Consider the following 24,052-nt stretch of genomic DNA (forward strand, 5'->3'; position numbering starts at 1 on the left):
AAAATTGCAGGGCATGTCCCTTTTTTAATACCACGTTGAGAACAGAAAGGACAAGCAAGCCAACCTTCAGAAGCTCCTCTGATGTAGGCCTGTCTTGAGGAATTTTCTGGAGGCAAGAATCTACGAAGTTTCGAAAATAATCAGACCTGTGGCAAGGACAGGAAAAGAATCCATCTGAATTAACTCCCCAATTTAATTTTAAAAGCTCAGTCAGGAACCAAGACATTCACATCTGTGTGCTGCTAGCAGAAAGAGTAAGGAGAAAATACATATACCCAATACTTCACACTACAGCTTCTGACACCCTTACACATACCAAAACCCACAGGTACTAGCAGGTGGCTTCCTTTAACCTCAGCTTCCAGACAAAGTGATTATTAAGAATGTAAAAATATGGGGAAATTTAAGAGGAAAAAAAAAAAAAAAGAGTTCTGTATAAAGACATACACACCCATATATTTCAGTGCTAAGATCAACATTGTCAAATTCAGTATTGCACAAATACTGCTCAAGGCCTAATCAGAGCTTCTAGCCTGTTCTGATCTCTTTGTGCAGGTGTGTTTCATCCTCAAAACTGCATAAACATACAATTCCTGAAATACTTTTGGCCTCTTAGACAAAACTTCCATACTATTGTACAATCTGTCAGAAGTAAGACTTAAGGCCACAATTTGTTCAGGAAAAACATCTGTCCCTCTGTAAGTGAAAATTCTGTATTCTGCCCTTTCTTTCTCAGAACATAGGCTTTCAGAAGGGCATGATTATACCCTAAACATGGCAGTAGGTCAGTTGAACATGTTTTATTTCCACCCCTCCCCATCTTCCCCTCTTCCCCACACAATCTGAAGCACTGCTACTGCATTTATCAGTAAATTAAATTCTTGCATTTTTTAATCACAAAAATGCATTAAATGAGTTAAACGTTTGGTCAAGCACCACGGTGTGAAATAGCCTAACCAGAATATTTCAAAAGGAGAGAAAAAAAAAACCTTAAGAATATGGCAGAATGTACTACATTAGAGACCTAGGACTATGGCTCAGAAAAACATAATTTGGAATTTGGTTAATTTTCATATTAGTTTACTGCATTTGCCATTTCTAAAGACATTGCTCAACGCTGGGAGGCACAAAGTGTTACTACTATGCTTTATGCTTCTGAAGTTTATGCAGGAAAAATTTGCCACACATAAGCAACGTCTTCATCTTGCAAGCAATACTCTCCCTCCCCACCCCCCCCAAAAAAATATAGGTATTGACAGTGTGGCTTGTGATTAAAAAAAACAATAAAAAAACCCCCACCATTTTGGCTAGCCTCTGAGCTTCAAAAGTTTACTGACTCATGAACTGAACTTATTACAGCATCTTATGTTTTTTCAAGAACTTTGTCCTATTTCTATTATCTTCTTGAGTCTAAAATGCTTATTTAGTAAATGGTCAATTTTGTATGTAAAATGTACAGTGAACCTAATAAAGGACTTCCAGCTCACATCTTCCCAATAGGAATCCAGCCATTTCAGGAACTCAGCATGACAAAGCACTCCATTTATAGCAATTCCCTACAACATTCCTCCCTCAGTAATACTCACCATTCATTAGACTGTAGTGTAGGGGATTCATTCTGCGCTATGTGATATAAGGCACTCATTGCGTTCATATTAAACAAAGGAGGCTTCCTTTCCGCTACACACAAAAGAAAATAATTTTTATATAGGGAGATAGTCTCATGCTTTTTATTTTATTTTTTTTTAATTTACATCCCTTTAAAAAGAAATCACATCAGCAGAATCACTATTGCCTGAACATGGAGCCCCAAACCAACCCTACCCTGCAATCAGATAGATATGTTGGCATATGTCCTATACCATCAGTTTCTCCACTGCAGAAGATGAAAGCACTTTGAAGATCAAATGTCCTGTCCTCTCAAGCTTTTAAATTATGTGGTTTATCATAGTTGAGTTCTCTGACTCATTTTAATGTACTAAAATAGGAGTAAGTTAACAGTAAGTTCTATACTCAGTGCTTAGCCACTAAGTGTTCTTGGTTTGCTTTTGTCCCCTTTTCTTTCTTACTTTTTTTTTTTTTTTTTTTTTGAAAAACCAACACTCTACAGTTGCTTATAAATTAACAAATATTAAATTCTAGTAAGACAGCAGTGCTAAAACAAAAGCTGGTTAGAACAGCCACCAAATCACACTTAACTGACTAAGCACACAGGCAGGAAGTCAGGAACAGGCTAACTCTTTATACTATTTTGAGAGTTGCATTCTCTTTGGCTCTTCTCTCTTTCAAGCTTGTGTTACTCTTATAGACTGACACAGCATGAAAGCTTAATGAGGAAGGAGATGATCTCACTGTAACAACAGAATAGAAGCTTCATCAGAATGTTTATAGGGTAAACCTTTAAAGCGCAGCTTCACTATAAACATTCCAGAGAAACTGGTCAAGCCATAAGGACGTTCTTACACCAGTGAAAATGCAACAGACAACTTTCCTTCCTGAAAAAAACAAAACAAAACAAGGCTTTCACTGTGCTTCTCAATTTTGAATCTAATACTATCATTGTGACAAATGCAAACTCAGGCTTGCTTCTATCAAATATTTTACAGTAACCTGAGTATCAGAGATCATACTTAACTCATCAAGATTATAGAAGGGATTAAGCCCTACAAATTCCTCAGAACTGGCAAACTGAGGAGTTAAACCATTCCTGAAATGTAGCAGTTTACTTTCTCTAATTTGTCCGATAGCCATTTGTGTCTACCGAGGAATGGACCGATTATCCATTAAACTATTACAAATACCTGTTCTTCCTATCTTTGTTCTCTTAACTCACCTGAATAAAATGTAAAATCTTCACAAAACACTGAAACCGAGCCTTCGACAAGGGTCATTTATAAGACTAAGTAATAGCTTGAGAAGATTATATTAGACACTTCATTTCTCTGTCTTCCATGTTTATTCAAACCAACCCAAATTAGATAACCGCACAGATCCAGCTTATAATGCTCTACTGTCTTGACCCAGTCTCACCTCCCACCAAGCTAAAAGCCATCCACAAAGCCGAATGCTTCATATTGCAAAAATGCAGCATGCAGTAAGGCGCCCGGGGGTGTGGTCGCCATGAGCTAACTGCATTCCTGGAGCAGAGCATCCAGCCAAATCGCCCTAGTCCACTCAGAGCAGGATTCTGTCATGACAGTCACACCCCTTAAACTTGCTTTATATTGGCAACAAAAAAATCACTGCTCTGAAGAAAGAATCTATTTCACGTCCTGGAAGAAAATGAAGTTGACAGTTTGGAATGCCAGACAGCATTTTTAGCTAAACTGTGCAGTTCACATGGATTAGCGTGTTCTCAAGAGCTCGCTCTGCCCAGCCAGACTGCTCCTCGACCAAGGTTGTTTTAGAGTACAAGCAATAAGATCTGACAAGGATGGCAGGACAGCCTCAGGTACGACGAGCAATAGCAAACCTCACCATCCCGAGAAGAACTTACAGCTAAGTGATTCTAGAGGGTTGAGTCTGGACTGAAAAGTAAATCTAAGTATTGTGTTGTGCTTTACTGAGTGTATTTGTGACAGCAGAGTCATTCCCTCCCCACCACAACCCCTTTAGTTTAGGGGTTAACACCTCAAAAACTGGATCATTCCAAATTTTTAAGAGATTTTTCCAGACAAATGTAATAAAAAGGGACAACATACACTGAATATAACTATGAAGATGTCCACTTACCCCAAACTTCATTGTGGTAGAAGTCTTCAGTATATCTTAAATTTTCATGCAAACAGTATCACCACCTCTAAATATATTTTCACATTGGTAGTTTTAATAGTTAATTTCTAAGGCTGTTCAACAAGTTTTTCAGTTCAAAAGTTAACTACCTCTCCCACAGAATGTGAACACTTTTAGCAGTGTAATTTGGCTTTTTTTTTTTTTTCTTTTGCCGTCTGTACAAATCTTTTGCTTTGGGTAATGAAAACACCAATTCAGTTAACATCAAACTAGAGACTCAGTCTTGAATTCTGAGGAGCACATTTAGCTCCTTTCTCTAAAATTAAAGTCCCAAAGAAAATAGACAGGGAAGGAAGTATGGATAATCGTCTGAATTACAGCGTAGAGTAAGTTCCATATATTAAATAACTCAATCTTATAATTTTTTAAAAATAATTTTTCAAAGAAAATAACTTACCTAACTCAATACAGGTAATTCCAAGAGACCAAACATCTACTTTGCCATCATATTGCCCTTCATCCATGGCTAAAATTACTTCTGGGGCCATCCTAAAATAGGAAATAAATGTTCGTAAAATTCTGTGCATTGGAACATACTATCACCACCAGTATTAAAATGAATTTCACTATTTTCATCTACCATAAACAAATCATTCCCCAAGATATCAAGCATGAACACAGGTTACTGGGAACAAAGACCAGTTCTTATATGGATAACCATTAAAATGTCACACAGCTGGGCACCCGCACTAGTACAAGCCTATAAAGAGGCTGTACAATGTTTTCTTGTGCTTTGCCCAGTTCTCAGTTTATGAGTGTTACCACCTTCTGGCCCTCCCACATTTCCAAACGTTTAGCTGGCTGGCAACTCTGGTGAAATAATTATAGCATGCAGTTGTGTAAACACCACAGATTAGGTGCAAGAGATCAAAAGCATACAAGGGATCTGCAAAGGGTTTTGTTCAATGAACCTGGCCTTTCCTATGAAAGAAAAAACACTTCAGTTATTTCAACATCAGATGCGGTGAGAACATAAGAATTGCTAAAACCACTGGGGGGAGCGTCTAAAATATATTATAGACAATTAAATCCCACCTCTGTATCACTTAAAGTCAGAGTAAGTAGAACAGCAAGATATTTTTATTATTTTTGTGAACTGTAAATACATGGAACCACTTTTTTTTTTTTTTTTTTTTTTTTGAAAGGACATTTTCACACTACAACTACTGCAGTATCACAAAGCTAATTCTTCCAATAGAGCCCAAGTACATTAAATACTCAGTAAACAATTCTTTTACTTCAAAGCCAAAAATGTGCAGGACACTTTGCTTACCAATATGGCGTCCCCACAAATGAATTGGCAGGAGATGCTATGGAAGCAGATCCAAAGTCTGCAAGTTTCACCTGTCCTGGCTCTGTCAGCAGGATGTTTCCTGCCTTGATATCTCTGGTTATAGAATACAAAAGTTAGTATTATTCCTAAAAACCAAAACCTTCTACAGGATATACTATAAGACATGTCAGTATTCATATATTCAAGCTGCAGAAATACCTGCATATTATCCAAATACATAAAAATTAATCTTTGGGTTAATAGCTTAACATGGTTCTTGACCTTGGAATCTAGTTCTTAATTATCAACTTGAAACTTCAGCTACTTCTAATGGTACACCTGAATGAGCTTCAAATACAGTTCAGAAAAACCTGAACCAACTACATCCTTTATAAATGTTTTTACAGAAAGTTCTCAATCATTCAAGTCACTCATCATACTAAAACGCAGCAGGTATTTTAAATATCAGGAACATCTGCATCTCAAACCTGCTGTATCTTTCTCAATGCGTGTGTTCACTTAAAACTTCTGCTTGTTTATTTGTTTAAACATTAGCACTTTTTCCCCTTTAACAAGCAATCTTTGTACCAAAGTTGTTACAAGCTATTTAGGTAAACTGTGTACTCAGTCTGTCTTGCTATTCTCCACTTCAAGGGATGATCAGCACCACACTGTATCAAATGGGGAAAAGCTTAGCAGATTTTAAGCACTTTCACAGAAATTATGAACACCAGATATAAGAGATGTTACACAAGAAGATACCCAGCTAGCTAGTATTTTACTGTTATTATAAATTACTAATTCAGGAACATATAGACACTGCAAGAAGGGAATATTTGCTTACAAACATTAAATTTGGGATGAAGGGGATACAGTCAACAAGGTAAATTACCTGTAAGTGACACAGAAAAATCTATAACCACTTACCTATGGATCATATTGTGAGAATGCAAGTATGCTAATCCCTGGAGAGCACCGTGGGTAATTGCTGCTATTTCCACTTCTTGCAATGGCTTTTTATGAACTTAAGGAAAAAAAATATTTGAAATTCAGTATTAAAAAAAACAATGAAGTTTGAAAACATGCAGTGAGTACTGTTAACAACGCAAACACAGAGAAAATACTTAACCTTGATTTTACTAGGTCCAGCATGAGAATCAAATGTACAGTTGAAGAAGAGTTCACAGAATAGTACATATTCTATAATCACATATAATCTAACTGTAATACAGCATCTATTTATCAAAAAGAGACTACTTTGAGATTTTAAACTACATTCCTATCAGTTCTGTGATCATTCTCCCAAATACCTATTTGAGATCAACATTTAGTTTTCCATTAAAGCAGCTAAATCTCAAACCCTAGAATTTTATGACAATTCACACATGAATAAATAAATTGTAGCAATGCAGGCGACTCCCAGGCAGCTCAGCCTTTTGTCCTAAAATGCTTCCGGCGAGGAAAGGAGATGAACAACTTACTGGCCACACACAAGTATCTTCAAAGAAATTTCACTTCAAGCAGCCTGATAGAAAAGTGACCATTTAAAAAAAGACTTCATCAAACAAACCCCCAATACCACTGCAGTACTATTTTAGTCAACAGGACTACAGTTGTTAGTAAGCATTAGGATCAGCAGCAAGAGTTTTCAGAAATAAATCTTGAACTGTCAAGACAGGAGAACCTCAAACTCAAAAGAAAACAAATAGCTGACTGACAACTTGCTTTAAAAATAACATGAAACAAAGATAAACCACGCATCTAGGAAAGCTGATATTCTATAGAAAAATATTATAGCCATACGAGGTTTTGAATTAGTGGAACTGTTCACACATGAGTTCTGCCCCAAAATAAAAATCATATATTCAAGGACAACTCTATGATTCTATAACCTATTCCATATTACATTTCTGACTTTCAATCAAAGAAATGTTCATGACGTACCTTCTAGTAAGTCTGATGCTGAGCCTAAACAATATTCCATAACAAGCTGTATGGGAAGAAATCAAAATAGTTGTTAGAAAATAGCTGATAGTAAATGCATTTTTTCCAGATTTCTATAGAGGTTAAATTATCACTAGTACATACAAATCTACCTAGACTGAGTCTGCCCTGTGTCCAGCAATGAGGAAAAGGAAGGAACACTACTTCTGTCCCAAGTTAAAGTTTTACAAAAACAGATTGTCTTATAAACTCCGTATGTTTAGGTATGTAGCTCTTATACAAGAAGGAAAGGAGGAAAAAAAATTTCCAGGATACATTGTATTCATTAGGAGTAGCAAATTAATGTTTAGCAAGACAAACCTATAAACAACAACAAAATGGCACTTTGAGTGAACAGCACTCTTTTAAAAAAAATTCTGCCAGTATGACACTGTCAGTTACGATGTGCTTTTCTTTCAACTACTCAATACAAGCAAAAAAAAATCCTAACACAGATTAGCTATAATAGCATAAAAGCACTTTGGCCAGTATGGTTTACCATACCAGAGCCAAATCCTGGCAATGTCATACTGATCCCTCACACACAGACAGCTCCCACTGAAGTTAGCAGAGCCTTCCTGTGTAAGATACTAAGTAATAAAGCTTTTAAAGAAGGCAAGAGCTCATTCATAGCCAGTCACATACTGCATTACATATTTTATATGCCTGTACCTAGCAGGAATGACAAATTGCATCCAACAAGCTTATCAGAGTATTACAGGGCTATTTAAGGATTTACTTAACATTTTATTCAGTCAAATTTCAAAAAAAGGAAATTAAAACTTTGTCCTACAGATTTAATGAGGCTGATGCATGAACAATACTTACAATTTAAACTGTAATTTCAACTACATGGCTTCCTTTAGTATGCTCTACTACAACAACTTTGTCAATGAAAGGTGCTAAATCACATTTTTAGTTTGACAGGATTCTTCCTCTGCATAACCAAATGCATCTACTCATACACAAACATTTTATGCAAATCAACTCAAACCAAATTTAGTTTTGAGGTTTGCTTTTTTGTTTAAATCAGATGTATGAAGTCTGTTACAATATAACAGTCAGAAGTAAAACTTGCTACTTGCTTTTGTTACCTAAACATAAACAAATTAAATGGCAAAAGAGGTAAACAATACACAACAGGAGAGTTCAGTTACGTAGTTAAATACTAACAATTCAAAAGTTACTTTAATTAAACTTATCAATAGGGGATTCTAATCTGTTCCATTAAAATACATCTGACCACTTACTTCTAGAAAACAGTCAGTCAGCCGGTAAAGTACTGAGTCACCATTAATAAACTCAGAGGCATACCAAATATGCTGTTACATGATCTGCAAGTATCTGATAAAACTGCCGTACTTGTCTCCCAGGCTCTGTAAGTTAAACACACTCTTTTCCTTAGAGCAAGGACAGTGACTACAATTTTTTTCTGGTAATATTTGTTTTTAAATAATCAGTCTATCAAGCTAAATATACTGAAATAACAACATATCAATCACCTCACTTTGTAAAAGAAAGAGGAAATTTCCCCAAATCTTGTTTCCAAAAACTAGACTCAGTTTTCCCGAGCATCTGTAGGAGTCCTTGGCTACACTTACCTGTGTCTGTGCTTCTTGAGAGCCAGTTGGAGATATTTTATTTAAAGTGCCCTTAATCAAGGCAAGAGAAGTGTAGAGTGCAGCAGATACTTACCCATGCTGTATGCTCCCGCAAATAGCAGCCTTTGTATTCTATACTGTTAGGGTGCTTTATTCTTTGGAGGAACTTGACTTCCTTAATAATATCCTGCCATTTCTGTAGAAAAGAAAAGAAATAGAAAGACTTTACAAAACTGTTACCTTATTTTTCTTGGTGAAGTCAGTATGTCATTTATTTATTTTCAAAGGCAGAAACCATCTTAAGATTCCAAATTAAAATAAATTTAATTCAACATCATGATTTTCACTGCTCAACTCCTCAACAGATTCACAAAATAGTCAACTGATCAAGCTATATGGCAAAAACCTCTTATCAGTGTAAGATCTTCTATTAGTATGTATGGATAGGGTACAATGGTATATGCTTGATATCCAAGCAAATCCTCAAAAAAGCAGCAATCCCTTTCTAAGGGATACCATTTCTGCTGTCAAATCAAACACACATTCCAGCCTGAAAGAGCTGCACATGACAAAAACTGTCCTTTGGCAGAATCAGTTGTCTCTCACTTAATCTGGAAGATGTAAAGATCCATCACTAACTACATTACATCAGATGGAGCTCCATTTGTCAGCTGCTGAACATCTAAGTTTTTGATAACATCGATCCATTGCTAGTTCAGTCTTTACAAGTAACAATTTAAACTGAGTTGCCTATTGGATAAGGGAGCACTTTGGAAGGAGTAAAAGAGTAAAGGGAGAAAACAAAAAAACAGGTTTATAATAAAAGGAACTCTGCCAGTGTAATTTTAAGGTACAAGAGGCTAAGAAAACGTCATTTTCCGCTATAGAGCTAGCCACTTCCACTACTCCATCTTGAGGGAATCGCCAAATCTCCTGTTGCACATCCGCACAGTGTCAAGTGAGAAAAGCAAGTGCTTGGAAGTGCAATAGCAAAACTAGAACTGCTGAGAAACATGTTCAAGAACAAACGTAGTACTCAAAGCCATTTAAGTACACAGATGTCAACATATCAGTGCTGATACTGAAAATGTTTTCAGCGAAGAATATCAGTTCTGAAGCTAATCAGAAGCCAAGAAACCTCCCTCAAAATTAAGAGAATCAAAAGCTGCTTTCCAGGTCCTGTAAGTATACACTTCTTCAGACATATATAAGTGGCTAGGATACATAGATGGAAAGTGCTTCCAACTCACAAACAGATTGTCACATACTCAAATGCTTTGGAAAATATGTACAAAACCCAAACCCTACTCAATAAAAAGTTTCAGGGTTAGAGAGACAAGTGAAACCTGGAAATGTGGTACCCACAGACAAAGCAGCTTACTGACCAAACATTTCTGAACACAAGCAATTTTGAGAGTTACGTTAGCAGAGTTATATTAGTATAATTCTCCTCAATGGCACTCTCATTTTAGCATAAGCATTACTTAGTTGCTTTTGAGGTACTAAGCAATAAAACTAAAAACAAGAAAGCACCACTCTAACTGGAACTGGAAGCATTTCATCTACACTGAGAAAAGCACTGTATTTGTTTATCAAGACATATTTTTGATTTCCCGCATAAAAAAACTCCAAGATCATATTAAAAGCATAGCACTACATATTATAAAGGTCTCTAACCACTACATATTATAAAGGTCTCTAACTTATTTTTTGAACGAAATATGTACTTGTTCTAAGGAATCCTTGTTCTCAAATGTAAAACGTTATTACAAAATCGAGTAAATATAAACGATACTGGAATGTCCTTAATCAGTGTTATTTACATAGGCTAGACTGTAACTCTAGCAAACTTCTGAACAAAATAAAGAAGTAAAATAAAAAGTGTTTTAATCCTGGTCTGATTGCTTTCTTCAAAATAAAGACACACACGCACTGAAGACAAACAAGCTATTTCTGAAGCATGCACAGTTTGTTTCATATGAATAGGGTATTTATAGCTCATAGTAATTAAAACAGTGGGACAAGTAGTAGGTACAAATTATTCTTTCATCAGCACACGGTTAAACAAGCCACTGCAGTGACAAAATAGAGACATGCGTACCAAATCTAACCATGAAGCTAGAACTTCAGATTGCTGAAGACACTATGATCCCCCACCATATGCACACAGAAAGGAAATAACACTTTAGCCTGTACCCTTGTTGTACAGATGATCAATACACACGGGGTACGCACAGAAAGCAAGGAGAACTGATAGTCAAATTCAGAGCAAGGCTGCTTCTAAGAGTGGAATACAGAGAACAGAGGGAGGGATCCTAAGTACCTCGAACAACATGCTTACAGTACTTTCATTTAAAAAAATGATTCCACAACCTGATACATGTCATTACCAGAAATAATACCAAACAAGCTGTTCAACTTCAAGTCATGTGAGCTTTTCAAGAATCTGTATCAGGACTTGAACATTTGAAGTATAAAACAGATTGCCTCTATCAAGCGTCATAGCAAAAGCCACACAACTGCAGTGGCCATGAAAACATTTAATGTTTAAATCTCAGAGGCCTACTTTTACAGCTGACTCTTCAAAGATTATCTAAATCCCAAGCTCTGACAATTCTTCTGTAATTAGACCACTGTTCAGATTTTCATATTCACTCACGTACTGTTGTTTTGCTTGTGTTTTAGCTCCTCATCAGCAGAGTCATTTCAGAGGAAGATACATTCTACCTTACTACTTTGTACAAACAAGGTTCCTTCCAAATCTTTCGCTACCACATCCATTGTTATCATTACTAACAGGCAAAATATTATCTTAAAAGTAATTTAGAATGGAATGTTTAAGAGCAAAAAAAACCAACTTTTTTTTATTTAGCTCTAATACCCATATATTATTTTTAATTTTATTGCTTCTGTACATCTATGTGGTCCCATAGAAGAGCCTTTATGTCCAAAAGCAATGAATTCTACCAATTCTTTTCCAAGAGCAAACTGGGTAGAAATTTACCGCGAACAGTGAAACTGATTTGTTTTGTTTACACATTACTCTCATTCACCTTTACTGACACAGGAAAGGCCCCTCTTGCTGTGCAGCTCAGGCTAATTAAAATCATCCCATATAATTAGCATTTGCAACAGTCTAGATTTAATGTAGAGGATGCTCCACATACCTCATTGGATTGCTTCCCACTATATGACATTTTCTTGATGGCCACCACTTCATTGGTGCGCACATCACGTGCCTGTAACATTAAAACATGATGCATCAGTTTATTCAGATCATAAATACGATGCAAACCAAACATACACGCACAAGGATTTATATCTGTGGAGAAAGTAGCGAAAAAAATCTTAACTCTCTGCAAAAGCTAATCAGAACAGATGAACTACAACATCATGTAAGTGGCGTGAATGTCGTAATTTATTACAAATTTCCTTCCAAAGCTGAGGAGCACCCTCCTGTTTGTGGGATAAGGTGAGACCATCTTCCCTGTTTTCAGCATTTAGCAAGTCTCTGCAGGAGTAAAAACACTGGCATTTTTAGACTAAAAGTCATAGGTTATAAAGGCAACTGTGTTTCAAGTAAAATTAATTTCATCCAAATCAACTTCTTTCCTGCCAAGGAACATTCCCAGCACGAAAGAAGCAAGGCTTCAATGCCCTTACTCGATTTCAAATATACACAAAGACATCACAAAATGTGTAGGAGATACCTGCTCCAGACACTTTCTTCCCTGTGCTCCCAGGAAATAGCTACTGTTAAAGCAAGACAGATTAAATTGCTGTCATCTTTCACTGTAAGTGACTAAAATTTAGTTTCCAATTCAAACTTTTATTCTTGCCGTCCAATAGTATTGTTGTTTATACAGCACGATAAATGAACATGGTTTTTCACACTTCAAAGGCAGACTTCCTGACTTCAGACGATAATACTCTAAGATAAGAGAAGATGAGACGTTCTGTTTAATTTAGCTCCAAAGCTATGGCTCATTCACCCTTGCAGCAAGAGAGAGTGCATTACTTCACGCTGCAGAAATGATGGTTCCAAACAACATCCCAGCCAATCCTGTCAGGAATTTCAGTAGCACTGGGTGGTGGACAAGGAAAAAACCTCCGAGTCTCTCTGAAAAGCACAATCAACTTGGACACAAAGCCAAACAATATAAATCAATATAGTGTATATCATAGCACTCATGACGACTGATGAAAACGCTGATATTTAAATGTATCTCTGCTATCAAATGTAGTCTGTTAGAACATGGATTATTGAAGTACCAGGACAATACCTTTTGTAAAAACGTTTCAGTCATATTTTAATTCTGCCATTCATTAAAAAGAGATTCCCAGAATCCCCGTCAGTCCTTTTTTCAACTAATTTATTTAAGATAAAACTAAAATAGTATTGGTTCAAGCTTACTTTTGTTTAAGAGAATATTTCCTAACTTCTTACTAATATTACAATGGAATAAAGATTTGGGGTTTTTATTTTTGTTTAAGACAAAGAAAGGAAGAATATATAATTCTAACTCCTAGATCTTTACTAATTAGAGGCAAGCTCTGAAACATTCAAATCAGCAAACTACCACAATGAAACCAGCAAACAGAATAGTACAGCAGAAGGAACATAGCTGTAACAAAAGACAGTGGGGTTATTCTTCTGCTCCATCTGCAGTATTTCAGTATAGTAGGTTTCCTGTGTCAAATGAAAGCTATTATTACATTGCAGAACACTGAGTAGGGTAAGAATAACACCAAAATGATTCCAAGGTGCCAGACTTGCAATTTCTAAGCAACTAAAGCCATGAGATGAACCAGCAGAGTTCATGTCAATTATAAAAAAAAAAAATAAAGAAACTTTTTGTCAATGCAGGATATTTTAAGTGACAGAAACAAAGAAGAAAATAGTTAGTGAACATTCTTAGCCAATTATCATATACAATAAGCATATCGCCCTTGTCTTGTGGATCAGTAGTAAAGGGAAAGAAAGGAAAGTACAACTAACAGAGTAAACTGCATTTCAAAAATTGGAATATTTCAGGACTATCTGGATTTTTTAATTTATTAATTATTCCCACATATCTTTATTATCAACGTTTTTGATCCAGGCTGTATGCAATGAAAGCAGACTGGTGGTGGTGGTGCTATTGATTAAAAAATCCAAGCAAATAATCACTGACTGCATTTGTATAACACCTACAGCTCCTCATTGCTATAGTTGAACTATAAAAAGAGAACAAGAGAACCACCATGGCCAGTACTGCCATGAATGCTAAAATCACTGAGTTTAGTCGGCTTTTTTTTTTTTTCCTCCACGCTCCAGGTTCCTTGTGATCTTGAATAGTTAAAAAAAGACAGTTCCTTGACAAAAGATATGAAGATGTTACAAGGCCAGCTAATTTAAACAATTCAAACCAACCAGGCTTTTTTTTTCTTCTCCCCCCCCCACTTTTCTTTTTTAAATGACAGGCATTTGTGTGCACATATCCTGCTTTCCTCCACGAACTCCATACAAAGTGTCAAAATCAGGTGACTCTAGTAACTTCAGCAGTAATACAAGAGCTGCATGAGCAAAGAAAAGGTGAAGCACATCATCCGCTTTGGTAATATGCTTTTAAATAGTTATTAAGTATTATCTAATATCACACTGATTAGAGAATGTTTAATAATTTACTTTAGTTGAATTCAAATCTCGTTAAAGAAACTTAAAAGATTCCCCCCTCCTGGTTTTACAGAAGAAAATATCTAAGACATACACTCCTCTAACTTATTACTTCATATACATACGTCATTTACACTAAATTTTTCTTCTTGGGCTGCCTTTCTCATCTTTTTGGCTTGTGCTTGACATGAAGTATGTCAAACAGTTTCACATTCAAGATCTCTTGAAATTGGTAGCAGTGAGAAGATTCTATATGTATAGCTTACAGGTTAAAGCTTTTTAACATGGACATTATAATAGCTAAGACTACATCTTTTTGTAGGAAGCAGTACCCCCTTACTTTGCCAAATTATCCCCTTCCCCCTCCCCCATGGATTGGAGTAGTGTAATGCATGCTTATACTCCATCTTTTTGCAAGTGCCAAATTAGACTTACTTTCTGCCAAAGCAGCACAATCTGAACTGAGTAGAGGTAGACATGCTCTTTAGTGAATGAATGCTAGCCTACACTGAATTAATTTCCACCATTTTAGACCATTAACGACCTCTTATTTCTTATCTCCTTGGAAAAGGAGCTGGTAATGGGCAGTCAGCCCTTACAAATACTATGAAGTTAAGACAGTCAACAGATGCTGCAAATGTAGCTTCTTGCTGATGTTTGCTAAAGCCATTAGCATACAACTTGTAGGTTATCTCTAGCTGTATGCTGGTTTTGCATACCCCTGTGGCTTGTGCATACCATTATAAGATGCAGTAGTCCTGAAAAACTTCAGTAATATTTCCACAGAGCAGAAAGATAGATCTATCATTTCTCTCCTTTTATAACCATCTTTTGCCAGAGTGAATAAATTGTATTAAGTAAAGACCACAGGTGATTACTGTTTTGTTAGAAAACACTTTCCACCCCCAGATCTGTTCCCAGATAGCAGCAGCTCATAGTTTTAAGCAGGGAACAAAATTAAGAAGCTTTTCCTAATTAGTTCATCTGTGCTGCATTAAATTTGTGCTGGAAGGTTCCCAACATGGTCTGTTGCAATTATTAACAATGAATAGGCATCTCATAAAATACTGACACAAATGGCTTTCTGAAGGAAAATTGGCAGGTTTGGCCACACCTCCCATAATTATAAATGAGAAAGGGTTCTTTTAATGAAAGTCTTACAGTATGCACTTAGGTTAACGTACTGCAACCTGCCAATGAGGTTACCATGAAATATCCCACCTCCAGCTATACACACAGCCTGGGAAAAATTCTGCTGTCTAGAAGCTTGTGTCAAATAAGAAGCTTTATACAGATGAATACTGAGATTCTTGCCTGCAGCGGGAAATGTTGTGATAGGACAACTGATAACGAAAGCACCAATGTTCAGGTGTCCAAACACAAAGAATGGCTTTAAGGGAGCCTGTGGGTTATGCAAGAGAGAACTCAATTGCTCTCAAGGGACAAGAGCTGATAAGGAGGTATACAGACCAACAGAACTGCATTGCCAATCTTAACAGATGGAGTAGAAGTACGAGTTTTAATTTGCAGATAAATCTTTACTTGCAACATAACCACACATGTAAGACTACCAGGCAAGGACCAAGTTCCCAGTTTTTCTTTTTAGTTAGCATGCAAACACCTTACCGAGACTGCAAATCTCTGAATGGACTGAGACTGTACAGACACATCATAAGAAAAGCATCCTTGTCCCAAAGATCGTACAAAGTTCCACGTTAGTTTCTTTTTATTTTAGACGCTGGACATTGACTGCTTGTACATAGTGACGAAAAGAAACACAGCTAACATTCACAAGTCATGAAGCTACTTACAAAATAAACTGCTCCAAAGCTTCCATGGCCAATCTCTCGGAGATCGGTGAAGAGCTTTTCTGGATCTTCTTTGAAGAAGAGCTCTGCAATTTCTGGGTCCTTCAGGCTGCCCGCTCGGCTGGTTGATGGCATCCTGCTGGGCAGTTAGCCGACCGACTATCTGGGTTTAAAGTGCTGCCTCAACCCTTGGTTCATCTGTATGAATGGAGCCTCTTCAGCATGGATTACTGCAAGAAAAAGATCGCAATCCTTCACTGATTATCCCCACTCTCAAAGAGTCAGAAACAAAGCTAGAGAAGAACAGTTTCTACTTCTTCCAGAGCAAGCATCCCAGTTACACAAAACAACACAATCTATCTGATGTGATAATATCAAAGTCGGACTGTGGCACCAGTCAGGCATTTCTACAGAACACAAATCAAAATCAAAACTCAAAATGAGACAACATTCCTCACTCCATCATCTGCTCAGTCACCTGCACAAAAGAATCTCTTTTGACCTACAAAAGATAACTAGTTTGTCATTAGTGAGCCCAGATTGTTGTGATATCTTTCCTTTGAAGAGTTACACATGCTATCTGCTAAATTATTGGTTGTATTCTTTTTTTAAATGGACTATACAATTGCATATATGTCACGGTCTTTGCAAAAAAAACTATATGGTGTAAATTTGACATCTATGAACTACCACTCCCATTTACTAGTTCACAGAATCACAGAATCAGTAAGGTTGGAAGGGACCTCTGCAGATGATCTAGTCCAACCCTCCTGGTCAGCAGGGTCACCTAGAGCATGTTAGACAGGGTTGCATCCAGGCAGGCCTTGAAGATCTCCAGAGAAGATGACTCCACAGCCTCTCTGGGCAACCTGTCCCAGTGCTCCATCACTCTCACAGGGAAGAAATTCCCCCTCACGGTCAGGTGGAACTGCCTGTGCTTCAATTTCTGCCCATTGCCTCTTGTCCTGTCACACGGGACAACTGAAAAGAGTTTGGCCCCGTCTTTTTAAGAAGTTCATATCTTCTTAATTCAGTTCTGTATTCTTCTCTTCTCTAACTGTACTTCAGTTAAGAAGCCAGTGACTAGTTTTTACTCATTTCAGTATGCACCCAGAATTCTTTTAAGGCTGCTCCTTCCATGACTAAGTAAGTCTTAGTCCCTTCTGTCTTTTCTCATAACTAAATTCAAGGTCTATCTTAGAACATTCTTCCTCTTCAGATTCTTAGTCAGAGCTTTCAAAATTAAAAAAAAATAAAAATAAAAAGGGATAGTATCTAGGACAGGAGCTACCAACTTCCACATAACACATACCTTTCTCCTCTGTTTTGGCAGATGCAAACATACATTTTAATAGCGACAGCACATTATACAACTCTCTACAATAGCCTACTGGCACATTCTTTTCCTCTTAGGAGAGGAAGGGACCTTGACAAGTGTGTGTTTTTTTTTTCTTTTTTCTTTCTTTCTTTTTTCTTTTCTTTTTTTTTTTTTTATTTAATAAAGTTTTACAACTTCACAATGGGGAAAAGAGACACTTAATCCGAGTTTAACAGATCTACCAAGAAGGCCCTATCCCTATCCATTTTACCTCCTTTTCTGGACTCTGTAAACTCCACCTTTCTCCAAGTCTCTAGACCATCAATGAATCACTTGTTTTCTCCTCCCTCTAGAGCAACTCCTACAAAGATGGAAAAAGGTATACTCTTGAATATTTATGCTTTGTGGTACTCTTCCTCAGACAGATGCAGCACGTGAAAGTGCCAGAGTTTGCCTGATCCCTGTTGGTTCAAATAACTGCCAGCACCACTACAAGAAAGCATGACTGTGTGAGAGACAGCCAAGACATACCCAGTTGTAAAGTCTGCAAGATTCTCCAATTTTTCCGATCAAGACATGTGGGACAGAGAACGCACAAAGGGGAAATGAAATACAGCGTTTTCCTAGCTTTTCTCCAAGCAGTCAGGTTTTAAAAAGATTTATAATGTAACCCAAAAGATGTTTCCATGATAGCCCATTCTCAAGGGCTACGGCAAAACTGACATTCAAATCTCAGTGAGAGACCAAGTTCAGAAAATATTCGTATACAAAATACGCAGCTGTTCACAACCGTTCCCCTGCACTTGTGAGCTCGCACGGACTCTCCTCCTGTCGAGGCAGGCAGCCGTACAGGAGCCTTCTCCACAGACAGCACGAGCACATGACATACCCAACCGCCAGGGAAGCCGAGCTGGACGTACGGGGCTGCGGCATCTCCACCTTCCGTTACATAACACGGTGACGAACGGAGTGTGGGAAGGATAATAATTAGCTGCAGTTCAGGCCATACCTGAAGCACGCTACATTTATGAAGACTGGAAGAAAAGTTTTTTTTTGTTATTTCTGTCTGGCTTTCAAAAAAAAAAAAAAAAAAAAAAGCCAACAACATTCCACTTGATTCCAGCTCCAACAAGCACGTAACACTGAAAGACAACTGTTTCGCATTTACAGCCCTGAACTAAACAATAGACAAAAAGCATCAGTCAGAAGCAAGTGAAAGGCGCGGGGGGGAGGGAGCTGATAACCAGAGCACACTCAGTATTATTGAAGGAATGTTTCTTGGATCGACAGTAATGATGTCATGTTCCATCTTTTAAGAAGCGTCGGATTCTTACAAAAAGGACATTGTTGTTCAAAAGCAACTGCTGCAATCCCACAATGCCCCTTTCCCTACATCTGTTAGGCAGAGGGGCTAGGCGCGGAGAAACCTGCTAATGTGGCCAGAAGCCACACGTGCCCTCGAGCGAGCGAGCGAGCCTGCGCGCGAGAGAGGGAGAGCGCGAGAACAGCCCCGGCGCGCGCGCAGCTCACACGGATCACGGCCTCCTCCCGCCGCCCCGCTCAGCCCCGCGCCAAACCAGCCACCGGCCTCGCTCCTGGCACCGCGTCTGCGCGTGCCTCTGAAACGCCGCCGACAGGCAACGCTTTTTATCGCTGCTAAAGCTCTTGCCAGGCTAATTGGCAATATACGCAGAAGCGGTACAGGGCTGGCTACTGCTCTGCCTTACTTCAAACGGCAAATTAGAGGACACCTGGCAAGACCAGAACTCCTCATCTACTGAGATGCACCTTAAAACACATTTTTTGTCACTTTAATCCTGAGAACATCCAGGGAAATTCAGTTATCTTGGATCTTTGAAATAACTGTTACTTTCAAATGTATGAAAATAAAAACACTACATGTTAAAACCTCTGTTTAATGGAATAGTTACAAATGTGCCCATGATGCTATGCTTATCGCTCCATCTGTTTAGAGGGAACAACGAAACGCACTAATGTAAATTCCATCCATAGGAAAGCTTTACGCAGTCTTCCTTAAGACGCTCCCATTTTTTTTAAAGGATGCTACAATATTAAATTCCCTCAGTCTTCTTTCTAATCCAGACAACACACGCTGCCTGCCAAAGCCCAATAGCTCCAGCAGCTGAGATGCTCTGTCTCCTTTCTTGCAATAAAGGCACCTGAATACTCTGGGGAAATGGAAGGGAAGCTAGGAGAAGCAGCATGCAAAGTGGTTACCACATTCTTTTAAATGTATTAAAAATTCAGATGAGCTTTAAGATAAAGAAAAAAAAAGCTACAACTAAACTGCACTGAAAATTAAGTCATATACCAGCAGGCAGCTGATTTTCTAAACTACAGTCCACCTGCACTTCAGCTTTTCACATTCTTTCACTAGGGAAGCTTCTTTCCTGAAGCTTTTTAAATTAGTGCAGCTATACTGTTAAACATAATTGTTTCCAGCACCTCATTTTAGAAGACTTAGATCAGCTGACGAGCCTCTTCACCGGCCCCAGTGAGAATCAGGCCCTTCGGGCAGGACATGGTATCCTCCGACTGGGCCTGCCTCTCTCCACCAGCTGACGAGCGGCCTACGTATTAGCTAACGCTAGAAGTCTACCTTGTAGGCTGCTAAAATTAGATAAAAATAAATTCCAAATTTTTTTCCCAGTTGTCAGTTGAAGCAAGAACAGAACAACATATACAACTGGTACTCAGATTGATTTTGAATCTTCTTCAGGTTCCTACATCATGTTGTTGATTATGCAGGGAACCAGCGAGGGAATGACCAAGATACAAGACCCAACCAACCCTGTTTCTGTGTAGTAGCCCAAACTGCATTTGGTTACAGGATACCATTCCTCATGCAACTGACACTGATTACAGGCCAAAATGTTTTTATCCAATTACTTTCACCTGAACAACTACCAGTTAGTAGGAACTGCATGCACACGTCCACAAAAGCCTATACATAGATAAGACTTTACATTCCCTACAATTATAGCTATATGCTATATGAAATAAACATACACACACCCTTTAACAAATCACACACAGAGCCAGAGGATGAGGAAGGGGCTCTTCTGGGGTTTCTGCCTCCCTGCCCGTCATGTCATCTCTTGCTCAAGTCAGACCCACCCTTGTGGCTAAGATGCCCGGGATCCCGCAGGGTAGTTCACACAAAGCTCTAAGTAGCCAGTGCCATTTTTTCAGTAAAGATTTAAACCTTATGCTACACAGACCTTAGAAAAAAATGCAATCAAAACAGAGCACATGTTTAGCAAGGCTGTTAAAAACAAAAAAAATTGTTAGTCAACCGCTGTCCATGCTCCAATAAAGCACCTCACTGCTGCTAGTGTCATAGGTAACTGTTTGCATGTAATAAGCTGTTAGTGTCACAGATAACTGCTTTCATGTAATAAGCAGACATACTAGGAAGAGAACGTACTTAGGCTTCCCTGCAAAAGAAATGTGAACCTATTCATTTAGACTTGCACCTACTCTCAGTACTATTTTTCAGATCCATACCCAGACACAGGTCTGCGAGAATGCTGACAACCAGAATGTATTAGACTGCACTAGGCACCAGTGAATCAAAGGAATGGTAGTTCCTTAAGGTAGTTTAGAAGGCTGTAGAAACCAAAACGCGACAATTAGCATATAGGTCTGTTTGTAGACTATTACCATTAAAAAGCAGCACATCTTCTCCACACAAATCAAGTTTCAAAGAATTAACACATTCAATGTCCTTAAGCTTCTAAAAATAGGAATATTATAACAAAGTTAAACAAATACCACACAAGCACAAAATGGAAGCAGATTTATACACTGTAAAACAATCCATCATCCTGTGTCACTCTCCATTTCACTGGGTATGGCGTGGCACGCTACGTGGACCCCTCAAAGCTGGCTTCCTATGATGTCTAAGGAGAACAAGAGGAACGCTGTCCTCCACTACTGAATAAAGAACAAAAATAACTTGCAACGTGAAGTGTAAATGTTACGTTACATTATAATCTTTTGCAATATGATACCCTTACTACAGTAAAACCTCTAAAACATATCTTTATTATCAAATGAGGGTACACTATATAATTTCTTCCCAGTAAAATACATACTACATTTAAAAATAAATTCAGGTATCCAGCTATGGCACCCAAGATATTCAGAGCTGTATTCTCTAACAATAAAGACTATAAAGTGAATGTCCAACACAGAAAACCATTGCTCCTTCAGACTTTTTCTTACTCAAAGTTGAAGGAAACCTTTCACACCCACCAAAGCAAAACTTCGTCTGGAAATTGGCATTTAGGATTTTTTCCTTTTTGGTAAAGCATCTACAATGCATATAGTGCAAGCAGTTGCTAAATTTTAGAGTAATCTCCTCTGGCAGGATATAATGCAAGAGCATCAAATAGATGGGGGAATGAGTGTCATCATACAACCGTCAAAAGAGGGGAAAAGGGATTTTCTCTTACTTGCATATGGGTCAGTTCCGGGGAGTGTATGAAGCAGAGATTAAATTATCCTCTCAACACACCACTAAAATTTTCCTGAATGGCTTCCAGCTGACACTGAGAATTTCTACCACTATCATAAATATGGTAAACTGGAACTATTGGAAGTACTGACTTTGAAATCTTTTTTCTTTTACTTACAATTATGCCTAAAGCTAGGGTTAAATGAAAAGAATGCTTAAAACACAAACTAACTTGTTCTAATTTCTGTTCATTTTCAGTAATAGAATTGAAGGCTTGACCTGCAAGCAACATTTATTATTATTATTATTATTTTTTAAGTAGCAGGCAAATCACTTCCCTTTTATTGAAAGGTTCTGAATAAAAGCACGTAAGGAAAAAAATAAGCTAAATTATAGAACATATGTTGCTGCCTGTATACAAATGTGAAGATGTCAATATTTTATGTATTTTCACAAAAACTTCTTAATTAAGAGCTTTATTCTTACATTATAATACAGAACAGATACACCAGCATGTCTGAGCTGTGTAGTATATACCACGCTGAGAAACCCTGAGCTGCACTTTGAAAATAAAAGTCATCTATTACATAGAGAAAATGTCTTCCTTGACATGTATTTAAACTGCCAATGAGGTTCTCCCAGCACTACTTGCAACTGCATAGCCCTGATACATCATCACTTTATCAAGGGTACACCATCATGAGGCTGAGCACTAGCTATTATACAATTGGTAGTAGAACACCTTATCCACAAGGCTGCAAAACAAGGCCAAAACATATGCAAAGAGAAGACAATGTGATGAACAGCACAGGTAGCAGCTGAGAGAAAAGAATCCTCATTTTAGTCTGAAATGTACACTCCTCCGGCAGAAATTAGATGTTGCAATACCCACCTCTCAAATTTGAGGAGATGGAAGTGAGAGATGAGACATATTAGAAAAGATGTTGACATTCCAGCATCAGAAGAAAGATATTAACATATGAACATATTACGCCCTCATCACACTAGGAAGTGCCGATATAGGTGACTTATTCTGTGATTATATAAATCTCCTCCCTGTATATCAGCCTTTGAAATTTTAGCCAGATGAATACTACTACTGGAGTAATCTTACCTGGAAATGGAAAGGTCAGACAGAGATTACCTACTATACATCCTATCACTTTATCTGCAGCATATCAGAAGCCAGGCACTAGCCAGCCTGCTGCAGTGGGGCTGCACAGTAGAACTGGCGTCAGTAGATCCTTTCTGTAAGGCACAGACACCAAAAGTTCTGTTGGCTGATCTGAGGTTCAAGGGATCTACAGCCAGTACAATACTGCTGGATTCAGGATTGCCTTCTCCTACGTATCCTTCTGCAGATCCCAGCAAATGCAGGGACATATGTCCATCAAGTTCTTCAGGATCCCTGATAAATATATTCTTGATCACTGCACCCAACCTCTCTTTTCAGCAAGCTCACCTGAACTATATGACTATATACCATGTTTTTATTGCTCCCCAAACCAGAAAAAGAAAACAGCCTGCCAACTTACCAAGAGCTGTGGTTGTTCCTTAAAACATCTCTCAATATAGGCTCAGTCTATTCTTTTTCCTGTTCTGATAAAAGCAGAGCAACTCTCAAGTGACTTAACATGCACTGCACACATGGAAAACAAGTTACTCTGCTCATAGCAGAAAAAGGCTGTTTCCTCAAACAGCTAAAAACCAGCTTCCCATTCATGCTCAATTATACTACGGCAGATGGTACCAAAACACTTGTATTCCAGGTGACTACCACAATGGAAAGTCTATCAGCATCTTCAGACCTCTCAAAAAGGACTACAATTTCAGTCACTTGATTCATGCAAAACCACATACCACAGACTACTTACGTATTTGGGTAAGCCTCTCCCATCAAACTAACAACATGTTACTTTTTCCTCCTTCTATTTCTGCAATTTGAAAGTTTTACTAGTGACAATTAAGAAAAAAAATCCAGGAAATAGACAGGAAAAATCTGGAGGTGCAGTAGGTGGCATTTAGCTCCTCCTGGCCTTTGTAGGAGAGGTAGGAGGGACACAGGAACATCTCCCTCGGGATTCTAGTAACTTACTTTTATCACTTAGTGGTGAGCTGCAGCTAAGATGAAAAAAATGCTG

General features: G+C 38.0%; 1 protein-coding gene across 2 annotated transcripts in view; it reads right to left on the bottom strand.

Moving 5' to 3' along the window:
• TAOK1 (TAO kinase 1) overlaps positions 1-24,052 on the bottom strand; it is a 69,240-nt gene that overhangs the window by 21,199 nt on the left and 23,989 nt on the right. Inside the window, exons 1-10 of one of the 2 annotated variants that reach the window (XM_062592781.1) lie at positions 17,703-18,342; positions 16,117-16,343; positions 11,817-11,888; positions 8,744-8,845; positions 7,010-7,055; positions 5,993-6,089; positions 5,066-5,179; positions 4,190-4,281; positions 1,587-1,680; positions 65-146 (exon numbers count right to left, since the gene is read on the bottom strand). In XM_062592781.1, the coding sequence (XP_062448765.1) occupies positions 65-146; positions 1,587-1,680; positions 4,190-4,281; positions 5,066-5,179; positions 5,993-6,089; positions 7,010-7,055; positions 8,744-8,845; positions 11,817-11,888; positions 16,117-16,248 (831 nt within the window). In that variant the 5' untranslated portion in view covers positions 16,249-16,343; positions 17,703-18,342. Of the gene's footprint in view, positions 1-64; positions 147-1,586; positions 1,681-4,189; positions 4,282-5,065; positions 5,180-5,992; positions 6,090-7,009; positions 7,056-8,743; positions 8,846-11,816; positions 11,889-16,116; positions 16,344-17,702; positions 18,343-24,052 lie in introns of those variants that run through there. The other variant, XM_062592780.1, reaches the window with a different exon arrangement.

This window comes from Rhea pennata, chromosome 20, assembly GCF_028389875.1.
Source record: "Rhea pennata isolate bPtePen1 chromosome 20, bPtePen1.pri, whole genome shotgun sequence".
Taxonomy (NCBI): Eukaryota; Metazoa; Chordata; class Aves; order Rheiformes; family Rheidae; genus Rhea; species Rhea pennata.